The 12,551-nt window shown below is 44.2% G+C and overlaps 1 protein-coding gene across 5 annotated transcripts in view; it reads left to right on the top strand.

Moving 5' to 3' along the window:
* The first annotated feature begins 628 nt into the window (after positions 1 to 628).
* The window catches only part of NPL (N-acetylneuraminate pyruvate lyase), a 38,431-nt gene continuing 26,508 nt past the window's right edge, over positions 629 to 12,551 (top strand). Inside the window, exons 1-3 of one of the 5 annotated variants that reach the window (XM_032291195.1) lie at positions 629 to 721; positions 1,713 to 1,817; positions 4,799 to 4,882. In XM_032291195.1, coding sequence (XP_032147086.1) covers positions 4,815 to 4,882 — 68 coding nt within the window. In that variant the 5' untranslated portion in view covers positions 629 to 721; positions 1,713 to 1,817; positions 4,799 to 4,814. Of the gene's footprint in view, positions 804 to 841; positions 1,818 to 4,797; positions 4,883 to 12,551 lie in introns of those variants that run through there. The other 4 variants (XM_032291196.1, XM_032291198.1, XM_032291197.1 and 1 more) reach the window with 4 other exon arrangements.

Genomic DNA, 12,551 nt, shown 5'->3' with positions numbered 1-12,551 from the left:
AACCAACCAACCAACCACAAAGCATATAATTCCATTTGTAGGAAATGTGCAGAACAGGCAAACCTATAGATTAGTGGCTGCTTACGACTGGGGGTAGGGGGGGAAATAGAAAAATGAGTGACTACTAATAGCTAGGGGTTTTTTTGGAGGGAGTGATGAAAATCTTCTAAAACTGTGACACGGGTTGCACAATTCTGTGAACATACTAAAAACTATTACTTGGGGTTCTCCGCACGCCTGGGAAACAGCAGCCCAAACCTCACAACGCAGAACCACGAGATAACGGAGATTGCAGAGCCCTGCGCAAGAGAAGGACAATTCAGACGGAGGGGGGCCGAGGAGGTATCCAGCACGCGGGAAGGACCGGCGTGCACAGGGGGCAGGGGGAGGTCTGGACTCGGCGTGGCGCGGGTGAGCGGCGCGCTCTCGGGCACCCGGCCGCCAACTGGGATGCTCCGGATCCTCGGGAGGCCAGGGTGCGGCGCCAGAGTCACTTCAGCCCACGTCGTTCCGGTGAAAAAAGGGCAAACTCCGGGTGTGCAAAACGTCTAGAGGTTTCGGGGCTGGCGGTTCCGGGCGCGCCTGGCCGGCGGCGGCGCAGAACTACAACGCCCAGGCTCCCCCGCGTGGCGGCACGTGGGCCCTGGCCGGGCGGCCGCGGTTATAAGGCGCGGAGCGGGCTGCCGAACCGAGCGGCGGCACCGACTGAGCGGAGGCCTGGGTGAGCGCGGCCCGACGGACGCAGGCGGCCCGACAAACTGGGCGTTCGGGCGGAGGGACGCTGGGGCCTGACTCGGGGGCGGGTGAGACCAGGACAGAGGAAAGGGGGAGGCCAGTTAGGCTGGGAAACGGAGCTGGAGAGGGTGTGAATGCGAAAAGTGTCGGGACAGAGTGGGGCAGAGGGACCCCCTCCCCCGGATTGTTTGCAGACAGCATAGCTGCGGAGTCTCAGAAGACCCTTTCCTCAAAACAGAGTTAGCAATTGAGCAGAAGGGAGCTTAATGTTAAATCTGATACATCCCCCCTTCACTTTAGGAGAAATTGATTGTTTTCTGCTTTTTAAAGAACCCCTATTTGTATTTCCTCAAGATAGTCTCTGTCCAGAGCTACATTCTATCCCTATTTTGTCTTAAAAAAACAAACAAACAAAAAACTTTGCCGTTTTAAAAAGAATTTGATTTAGGCAGCTTTAATTGTTTGCATTAAGTGTTCTTATCTGTGGATGCAGGTATAAGATTTCAATCCTAATACCCCCTCCCCAATGTTTCAATTATAATATTCTAAATTCACATTAAGCCTTAGGAGAACATTTGAACCATCTGCTTTAGATACTAGCTCTGAAGACTTCAAAGCATAACATTTCCAAGTTTATCTAAAACTTGAATCTTAAAAACATTGATCATTCTCTGTTAAAGTCATTGTTTTTTAATCCCATCTCTTCCTGTAGGCGTTTCACAGTTTGCAAAGGCAGTAAACTTTTACTTATTTAGTGTACTGCTCTGTGCAAAGCAATTTTCGAAGCTGTCACTGCCCCCAGATGGCAGACAGTCTAGGAGAGGAGCCAAAAACCATCCTGCTTGTAACTCTGATGTAAGGTTTTTAATGAAAAGCAAGTGTTTGGGGGAATTCTGAGGTTTAAGAAATTTTGGCTGGGGTATCAGGAAATCCCCTGGGTTTTAAAATGAGATGTTTTTATTTATTTATTTTTTAAGCTATACCTGCTGGAATGGATACAGCGAGTTTTAAAAGTTGGTCAGACTGAAGAGATTGAAGTGAGAGAGCCACAGAAACAAAGGCAAGCAGACAGACGGTGAAAGGTAGGTAGGAGGAACAGGAAACAGTTTGTTCAGCTGGGCAAGTACAGTGCAGGCAGGAAGATTTGAACAGAGACCCAGACCCAGGGAGTTGGGTCTTTAGCCTACTGGCATTTTCTAAACAGGACAAAGACCAGACCAGAAATGCTGGTGTTACTGGAAGATTAATCTGACAGCTGGTGTGAATTGAAGAAGAGAATAGGGATTAGGACAGTGATTGCCAACCACTGTCCAACATTCCCACAGGCCCCTTGTTTTGAATTTTTGAACTAATCAAACTATGTTTGTGGTAATTAGTTTTATTTCTTTCCATCAAAGGCACATATAAAATTGCCAGTTTGAGCTTCTGATGATTCTAAGAACATCCGTGTTACTGTCCTTATTATGAAATAAATGCAGGCAAAACCACAAGAATATGGCATTTTATTTAGCCTGAACAGCCTAGTAGTGTTGGATTTAGGAGATGTTTAATGCTGACTCAGGCTCTCAGGACTCTTTATCACTTGAACGTTCTTGGGCCCCTTGGACCTGAGGTTTTGCCTATTGGTCTAGATAAGAGGTAACAAAGGGGCAAATTATAAAGGCATAAGGAGGAAAAGAGGAATTGCAGGGGAAGAAGATAACAGAATTGGAATGACCTAGTCCCTAAATAGACAAGAGTAGTAAGGGTTGGAAAGGAGGCACCAGCAGAGCAAAGATGACTGGGAAGACGATGCTGGTAAGAGCATGATAATATTTTCTACTGTCCTATATACATCAGGCAAGACTTCATGGAGGACACTGAACACATACTATGTGCCCAGTGTCACTTTTCATGAATTAGTTCATTTAATTCTCTCAACAACCTTGTGAAAAACAATTACTATTATCCTCCTTTACAGACGGGGAAACCACAGCAGAAAGAGGTTACTTAATGGGCTCAAGGTCACCTAGCTGGTAAGTGGTAGAGCCAGGATGCAGATCCATGAGGCCTGACTCCAGAGCTGGCCCTCTCACTCCTCTCCAGTAAGGAACAAAGGAGATGCAGGTTCCCTTTGGGCATGTTAAGTTGAGATGCTTATAGGAGTGCTAGGTGAAGATGTACAGTAGGCATAGCATCAGTCTCCTGTGATGCTTAAACATCCCTCCAGGAGGGAGATGGCCTAGGTTATTGGCCTTTAAGGCTCAGAGGCTGAGTGGCCTGTTGATTGTACTGAAGGTAATTAGGGCCACATCTTATGATTTCTTATCTTGTGTTTTCCCATGGTCCAGGTTATTAGATTCATCTTTCTAAACTTCCAGCCTGATTTTGGTCTCATGTTTGAATTAAGAAATACAGAGAAAAGCTACATGCAGGACTTGCTCTTGATGTTAGGAGCACGTCTTTCTGGGAACATGTCTGTTTGCAAGGAAAGTATCATGTTGTCTTTCTACTGAAAGCAGTCAGTATTTCTCAAGGGCTTACCTGAGCCAAGACTCTTGGGGAAGAAAAATAGAAGATCTGGTCTGTATACTTCTGAAGTTTATTCTCCTATTTGGGAAGATAAGATGAACAATTAGAGCAAACAAAACAAACTTATATAACTAAGTACTACATTATGTAGGTGAGATTTAAGTATAGTGGGCATTGGGTTTTTGAATGTGCCAGTAATGTCAGAACTATAGCATAACCTTTGTTGGTCACCTATAGACATCACTTTATTTGCTACAAGGGCCCCTATCTTTTGTAGAATTGTCATCAAATACTATCTGATTATATTTTATTTTCAATCGTTAGACGTTACATTTGTGGCTTTTTATGTCTTATAGCTCAAAAAACAATAATGCTTCTACAACCAGCAAATGTCAGAGCTGCAAGTTGAACCAGGTGGTCAAATGTCAAGAGCTGTGAGTTGAACCAGGTGTTCTACCTGTGGGACCCAGACAGTTAACCAGTCTGCTCTGTTGCTTCTTGTGGCCCATCTGGAGTCTTTTACATTGATTATGGGCAGGTACAATCTGCCAGATGGTGAGAGATCCTTTGGCCCCCAATGAGTGGTGTGAGTTTAACACTTTCAGTGGTGAACTCCCTGTCTGTGGAAGCCATTATCCAGCCACAGTTCTGATCACTTCATTCAGTCACCCATGTGTTCCTCTCTCTTCAGTTGAACACCTGGTGTCAAGCAGAGGGCTCACTGCAGAGAGCAAAGGCAAATGAAACATCCCTGTCCTGGGATCCTGCTCTAGTGGGGAAGAGGGAGGTGAATATGCAGTTTACATGGTTAACTAGAACTACAAAAACTGGACAGAACTGGGCAAAATTAGGATGTGAAAAGTTAGGTAAATCTGAGGGTAGTTATGTAAATCATGATGATACCTTAAGACAGGCTTGTTTTAGGTGAGATTCTAGCTTAAGAATGAAGACAATGCAAAGAGAAAATGTCCCCTTTTATGACCATATTTCAGTTTAAGTAATAGTACAGTTGACTCTTGAATTACATGGATTTGAAGTGTGCAGGTCCATTTACATGGATTATTTTCAAATAAAAGTGGATAGAAAATCAGTATTTGCAGGATTCAGAATTCTGATATGCCAGGCTGGGGCTGCCTGACTTGAGCAGGCGTGGATTTTCATATACGTGGGGGTCCTGGAACCGATCCTCTGTGTATACTGAGGCACGGCTATAATTCATTGTATATTTTACTTACCTGAGTTAGGTTCAAGCTCTTTCCTGGGCCTGCTGCTGTTTACCTTTATCCTTCGAGGTCTTAGATTGCTTCCATCATCTGTGTAGATAAAATGGGAGCCTGTCCACATAGAATGTTTTCAGGTCTACCCTCTCCTGTCTTAAAGTTTCCTCCTCAATAGAATTAAGCTCTAAAATTTTACCATCTTATACTTGCTCTGCGTGTTTGTGTACTTGTAAGCACAATTTAGAGTTCTAAACTAGAAATGGACTTTGACTGGGAGTTTTATCATTGACATTCCTTGAAGAAAGAGAGAAATTACATTGTGTGTTTTCCAGGCCTACCAGCAGCTCAATGGCCTCCCCAAAGAAGAAACTTCAGGGTCTTGTGGCTGCAACCATCACGCCAATGACTGAGAATGGGTAACTATCATTTGGGGTCTTGAGGGGATCAGTTCTCATTCAACCAAGAAGGACAGAAGTTCTTTGTAGTAACGGTCACTTAAGACCCTGCACCTCTGTGGAACTATTGCCAGAAGGCAGCTTCTGTCATCCCTCTGCACTGTCTCTGACCGCCAAGTCTGAGGAGGCACTCTATCTCTGACCCCAAAGTCAGAGAAGCACTGTATCACCTTGCAGAAAGGGAGAAGGTGAGAAATGGCAGCTTGCCTTTCTCCCAGTGTCTGTAGCTCCACAGAGCAAATTCTCCTTGGATTTCACCACAGCCCTGGCCTTTCTAAACAGGGCCAGTAGCATTGGATGAGAATCCCATTTTAGCATAATTTGATATCAAGCACTGTCCTAGCCCCTCTCAGGATCCTGTCTCTAGACGTCAGCATGATTCCACTTCAGGCTGTTCATAGACTTGATGAAAATGTCCTACCCTGAGGAAAGTGGGAGGTTATCTGCACGATGGACTCCTGATTCATGTTTACAGCCTCATTTCAACATTGACTAGATGTTGGGCAGACGGAGGGCTGGGGGGAAGTAACGACAGATGATTGTTGAGTAATCATTACCCCAAGAAAGTATTTTGACCTCCAGAGGAATACAGTGGCAGTCCTTCTGCTCAGAAATCAGATAACAAAAAGGTCCTGTGGCATAGGGAGCCATGCGCTGTGTATAACTTTTCCTTGAACATCGCCCCCTGGCCAAAGAGAGTTCATCCGGATCTATGTTTTTGACCTGTCAGAAGAGTCAGGCTACCAAAACAGATCCATGAAAAATCATATCCTTACTAGGTCTAAATAAGATTCTTGCTGACTTGGCATTCAGATTACTCAGCTGGTTAATAATAATTTTTTTTCTGTTACTTCCCCTTTCCACAAGTTTTAAGAAAGACTGACATCAGCTGTTTCTCAATGCATCAGTCACTGGTTCACAGACCAAACAGAAGACATGTGATTGCATGAATTGTCAGGATTTACTTCCTGTTACAGAGTGAGATCCTGCCTGTAATCCCCTAACGCTGCATCTGGTCCATGCTACTTTAACCTTTTAATAAGACCCCTCTTATCCTGGAAGTGGCTTCTTAAAACAGTCTTGTTTGTTCATCAGGGATGCACTAACAGTGTGAGTGTGTTCTTCCTCCCTATTCTGCTGTTTTCCCGGAAGGCCAGATCCCATGATTAGAGATAACTAAAATGACTCTGTTTTTCTGGATCTTTCTCATTTCCCAAAAACCTGTGGTCCTGCTGCTTCCATTTTACTATTTTCTCATCAATTCTGCTTTTTTCTTCTAGTAACCTTACTTTCCTGAGGTGTGAAATTAAAAAAAAAAAAAAGAATGAATTATGTATATGGTATTTAAGAAATAAATAGTGTAGGTCAGTGTATAGCACGGATTAGGCACGGGAGCCATGTTAGTTCCCTTTTCTCCCACCACCTGCCCCATCAAACATTCCTATAGCTACAAAGCAGTTTCGGAACACCCACCAAGAACATGTAGGCATTAACCTACTTACCCACAAGGGAATCTGCACTTCTGGCATGTTTCCAAGACCCAAGATGGAAGGAAGGGGCACATGGAATCTAATACCTGGAAATACTGCCAGATGACCTGCCCCTGTGGGACTTCTCCTAATCTGGCATGTACAGTATACATATCCACCATAATTCTGAGTGGCTGAACAAGGACTATTTCCCTGGATCCTTTTTTCTTCTTAATTTCAATGAATGCTCAGTAACAATTCAGCTTTCTGCATGTAAGTTGATGTCCTAGAGTAGAGCAGCTGCCGGAAAGAACAGGGGTAGGTAGATCTTAGTGAAATGATCTGGTGCCTGGACCCCAAGCTTTGCCACCAGTTAGCTCTCTGAGCCTGGGGAGATCTTGTCACCTTTTAAGAGCTCTCTTTCATATTCTTCAAAGAAAGTTAAACCACATTATCTCTATGACCCTTTCCAACTATTAAGAGTCTGTAGTCCTCTGGTGTTATGTCTTGGGGATATTGTGGGATCACCATGAAATAAGAATGTATAAAGTACCTGTAATTCTAGTCCATCGTCCACACTGCAGCTCAGTGAGCTTCCTAGTAAATAAATCTGATCATGTCACTCTCCTCTTTGGGACTCTTTTGCTGCTTTTGTCTAAGCCTTGCTACCCATCATATGGCCAATGGACCAGTTCTACCACCATGAGAACTTGGCAGAAATGCACAATCTCAGGCCCTATCATACCACAGATCAGTCCTGCATTTAACAATGTCCCAGAAGATTCTTTAGTACATTAAAGTCTGAGATGAGCAGACTTCCTGGGATGGCATAGGAAGCCCTTCAAGGTTTACTTTTCCTGCTTCATTTCTTTGTCACCGTACCTCTTCTGCCTTCCATGTCTCCACTCATTCTGTTTCCTTTGCCTTTTTCTACCACCATCCTCTTTTTTTCTTACTCCACTTGAACACTTCTACTCATCTATCAAAACCATCCTTAGAAATTCTCCCCCAATTATCTTAAAAGGAGTTCAATGACCCTTCTATAGCACCCTGTCCATACTCTTCCCCTGTGATTCCAAGCACGCTTTTTGCCTTGCATTAAAAGTATTTGTTTATAATTATTAAATAACTTTTTGTTACTTGCCTATGTCTTCCAGCAGGCTTTGAGCTGCTTAGCCCTATTCAATAGGTATTGAATGCTAGGTAATACACAAGGACTGAGCAGTTATTTATCTTTGTATCTTAAGCATGTGGCATAGCTGTGGTACCTTTTGTTATTTTATGAGTGAATACACTATGGGAATGACTAGTGCTCGTAGTTAAGAAAAAGGAGGCCGGGCGCGGTGGCTCACGCCTGTAATCCCAGCACTTTGGGAGGCCGAGGCGGGTGGATCACGAGGTCAAGAGATCGAGACCATCCTGGTCAACATGGTGAAACCCCGTCTCTACTAAAAAAATACAAAAATTCAGCTGGGCATGGTGGCGCATGCCTGTAATCCCAGCTACTCAGGAGGCTGAGGCAGGAGAATTGCCTGAACCCAGGAGGCGGAGGTTGCGGTGAGCCGAGATCGCGCCATTGCACTCCAGCCTGGGTGACAAGAGCGAAACTCCGTCTCAAAAAAAAAAAAAAAAAGGGAGAGAAGGAAGCGAACACTGATTGATGCCATGCCAGTCATCATGCAGGCATTTTCATTTACATGTTCCCACTTAATCTTGGCAACAGCTCTGTGAGGGAGCCGTAGTTATCTTTGTCCTGGCGGTTGAAGAAACTGAGACCCTACAGGCTAGCCCAGGTGCCCCAAGCCACACAGCTAGAAAGGGAGGCATTCTCTACCTATCCAACCCTTGCCTTTTTATACACTAGCAAGTCTAATGAAATACTTGCTTTTTTTTTTTTTTTTTTTTTTTTTTTTGAGGTGAAGTCTTGCTGTGTCGCTCAGGCTGGAGTGCAGTGGTGCGATCTCGGCTCACTGCAACCTCTCCCTCCCAAGCTCAAGCAATTCTCCTACCTCAGCCTCCCGAGTAGCTGGGATTACAGGCATGCACCACCACGCCCAGCTAATTTTTGTGTTTTTAGTAGAGACAGGGTTTCACCATGTTGGCCAGGCTGGTCTCAGACTCCTGACCTCAAGTGATCTGCCCGTCTCGGCCTCCCCATGTGCTGGGATTACAGGCATGAGCCACCGCACCCGGCCAAGACTTGCTCTCTTTAGTTGTTCTAAGAACTCAACTTTTTCTTTGGGCAGGCACACGGTCATTAGAACAGAAAGTCCATTTCAGATCTAAAGTTTCAAGAACAAAGTTGTGTTTTTTTCCCTCAAATGCTCTTGTCATCACCCTGGGAATCTTCACAACACCCTCTGGTAGAAACAAATTCTCTTACCTCAGTGAGAAAAGGCTGGGCTTGCTGGAGTCTGATTGGCATAGATTATTGTCTTTTAACAGTGTTTGGGAGACGAGGGGACCCAGACTCCCAGAACAGAACATTTTCCAGCTCCAACGGGGTGGGCAGGTTAGTCCCTGCCTGCCTCCCCGCTGAAAGAATTTTGAAGTAACCAGGTGGCTATTTTGCCGAGTATGTATAACTCCTATCTGATTCAATGCCGAGAGATATGTATAAAAGGCAAAATGGAAAATCAGATTTTCTAGTACGCATGCCACATCATGTGAGGCATGAAAACTGCCTGTCTTGTGGATTCTGCCTTCTCAGTTAAAGCAAAAGTCTTCCGTGATGTTTTGTGCACCAGGACAGGAAACAAACAACAATAGGGATTTCTCTCTGAAAAGCCACTTCAGAAAAATTCTGTTACCCTTCTACTCTAGATGAGTTGTAGAGTCTACCTGCAGTTTCACAGTCCACCCACTCTAGACCTCAATTTGTGGCAAAAAGAACAGAAGACTTTCTTCTGCTTGTATAGTTTGGGCAAACTAAATGTCCAAGAACAGACAATTAGAAAAAGTAATTATATTTATCCATAAAATAGAATGCTGTTTAGCCAGTATAGTAATGGACCATCTAAAAATGTGGGGAAATGTTAAAATTAGAATGCTGAGTGAAAAATATGAAACTGTGTCTAATATGGCCATATTTATATAAGAAAATAATATGTATATTTGTGAATAGAAAAATATCAAACTAAGAAGAATCATCTCCAGAGATATCCTGAGTGGGTTTTCTTTTTTTATTGTATGTACTTTCTAAACTAAACTATATAGCTTTTGTAATTAAAAAAAAAAGTTAAATAAAATTGATGGGGCACAGTGGCACACATCTGTAGTCCCAGCTACTTGGGAGGCTGAAGTGGGAGGATTACTTGAATTCAGGAGTTTGAGGCCAGCCTAGACAACATAGCAAGACCCTGTTTCAACAATAACAGCAAAAATTCATGGCTCCAAAGCATGAATCTAAATCCAAGGCAAATAATCTGAATCCCCAGTAATTGAAATTAAGACATTAAACTGGGTTTAAATATAAAAGCAACTAGAGCAAGCATGGAATTTGGTTCTGGGTCACTCTCCCCTGATGTGCCCAGTTGTTAGATGTGTTCTTGGGGCTCATGAAAGAAGAGAAGGTACAGTGCAACCTACTCAAGTGGATTGACTTGTTTCAACTCACTTCTGTGAGCACTGAGCTCCGAATGCCCAGTGGGTAGGCAGAATAATTATCCAGTCTCATTGTTTCCAGTCTCTCTAGTGACTTCTGGTAATTGATCATGGATAATGGCCTCTGGTGATGAAAATAGACCTAGGTACCCAGAGAGTAGGGTGGGAAAACAAGTGAAGGGATAGGCCAAGCGTGATGGCTCACACCTGTCATTCGAGCACTATGGGAGTCCTAGGCAGGCAGATTGCTTGAGCCCAGGAGTTCAAAACCAGCCTGGGGAACGTGGCAAAACCCCATCTCTACAAAAAATACAAAAATTAGCTGGGTGTTGTGGCACACAGCTGTAGTCCTAGCTACTGAGGAGGCAGAGGCCAGAGGATCACTTGAGCCTGGGAAATTGAGGCTGCAGTGAGCGTGATTATGCCACTATACTCCAGTCTCGGTGACAGAGCAAGGCCTTGTCTCAAAAAGTAAAATAAAATGGACAAAGTCCTCAAGGAGAATTACTGTCACCCTCACCCTCTGTTTTGGGCACCTATGTAACACGTGATAACAGCACTGGATGATTTCACCTCCATTTGTGCTTGGAGCTGCTGAGCATCTCAGCCCAAGGCTGCAAACTCGCACCTGCAGAGTCAGGCAGGGATCTGAAATGCCTGAGGGACCTGGGGGCAGCCAGTCCTCTGAAGTGGGGCCTGCTGCTACTCTTGCCCATTTCTAGCTGTGGTACCATCTTGGCTCACTGCAACCTCTACCTCCTGATTTCAAGCAATCTTCCTGCCTCAGCCTCCCTATTACAGGCTGGGACTACAGGTGCCCACCAATATGCCCAGCTCATTTTTGCATTTTTAGTAGAGACAGGATTTCACCATGTTGGCCAGGCTAGTCTCAAACTCTTGACCTCAAGTGATTCACCCACCTCAGCTTCCCAAAGTGCTGGGATTACAGGCATGAGCCACCACACCCAGCAGCCCTGACATTAGATGTTTCTGGCTCTTCAAATACTCTTTAAGGAAAAAATATATTGTCAGAGTCAAACACATTTAGAGTTAGCCCTTTTCAACCTAGATCTCGCTAAAGAGATCTGGTAGTTACAAAAGGACTTGAATTCAAGAACATTTTCTGAGTGATGGCCACTGCCCCCAAAATTTTGCCCCCAAAATTCTGCCATTAGTATCATTCTTGTAGGTTAGGGCATTTTATAAGCAGCAGCAAACCGCTATCTCCTTTCTTGAAGGGACAGATAATGCATAACCCATTAGACCTCTAACCCTGAGTGAAATTGTCAGCTGAATAGCCTGTCTCCCAGCAAGGCCTGAGGGAAAGAGGTGACTGTAGGTGGAAGCAGTATCCACTGAGGCCAACAAACTATAAAGTTCATGGAGGAAAGAGAAGGAGCTTCCAGTTTCACATACTGACCTAGACCTGCCTAAGGGTATAGCCAACTCCCTAAAAAGAGGATGATACTAGAATAGGGCCACACAGTATCTCTCAAGAATGTTGGAGGGGTCGGATGTGGTGGCTCACACTTGTAATCCCAACACTTTGGGAGGCTGAGGCAGGAGGATCGCTTGACCCCAGGAGTTTGAGACCAGTCTAGGCAACATAGTGAGACTTCATCTCTACCGAAAAATTTAAAGTTAGCTGCACCTGTGGTTCCAGCTACTTTGGAGGCTGAGGCGAGAGAATCACTTGAGCCCAGGAGGTCAAGGCTGCCGTGAGCCATGATTACACCACTGCACTTCAGCCTGGGAGACAGAATGAGACTTTGTCTCAAAAAAAAAATGTTTGAGGATCATAGGGTTTTGTCCTATTTATCCAGATCCAGCCCTTAGATGTCTTCTTTCCAGCCTCCCTAGCTGTCATTTATCAGTCTCTCTTCTGAGCCCCCATACGCTTAATTTTTGACTCAGTCATAACCTTCATTATATTTTGCTATTTTAATCATGTATACTATCTTCTTTATTCAATTAATAGAGAAATTTCAAAATATCATGAGTGGTACTAAGCGGCTTGTAAAGGCAGAGCTCATGGTTATTTCATCATTGTCACTTCCCACATCACCACTCCTTTGCCCAGCCTTTGCTGAACACCTGGGCTGTTCCAGGTGCAGACTGAGGCCAGGAGGGAGCAGTGTTAGGATATGGGGGCATGTGCCATAATTAGGGAGTTCGCTCCCCTTACAGGCTTTATAATTGCCTTAACATACCTTTTCCCAACTGGCAGGCTCAGGCCTGCTGTCTTTTCTCTGAACTTGTTATAGGCATGATTGCCTGTGCAGTCTTCGCATTTAGTAGCTTTCCTTTTAGTCTCAGAGTCAGTTGTTTTCTATCATGTGTCTTTTTGTTCTTATTCCTTTTGACGAATACCATTTGATGTCTTTGTTTTCTAGATACATCAGATTTTTTTGTGTGTTTTATTTTTGTTGTTTAAGGAATACAGTAGGTAAAGGTGAAAAGAATGTTAATAAGGCCAAACTTAAAGTAGGATTCTCTGGCCCCACAGACAAAAGTGTAGTGGCAGCCAGCTAGCACTCTGTGTTCTTGGCGGCGTAACC

The sequence above is a fragment of the Sapajus apella genome, unplaced genomic scaffold (genome assembly GCF_009761245.1).
Source record: "Sapajus apella isolate SASKATOON/1434 unplaced genomic scaffold, GSC_monkey_1.0 scaffold25, whole genome shotgun sequence".
In the NCBI taxonomy this organism is placed as follows: Eukaryota; Metazoa; Chordata; class Mammalia; order Primates; family Cebidae; genus Sapajus; species Sapajus apella.
This window is presented reverse-complemented; position numbering and strand designations above follow the sequence as displayed.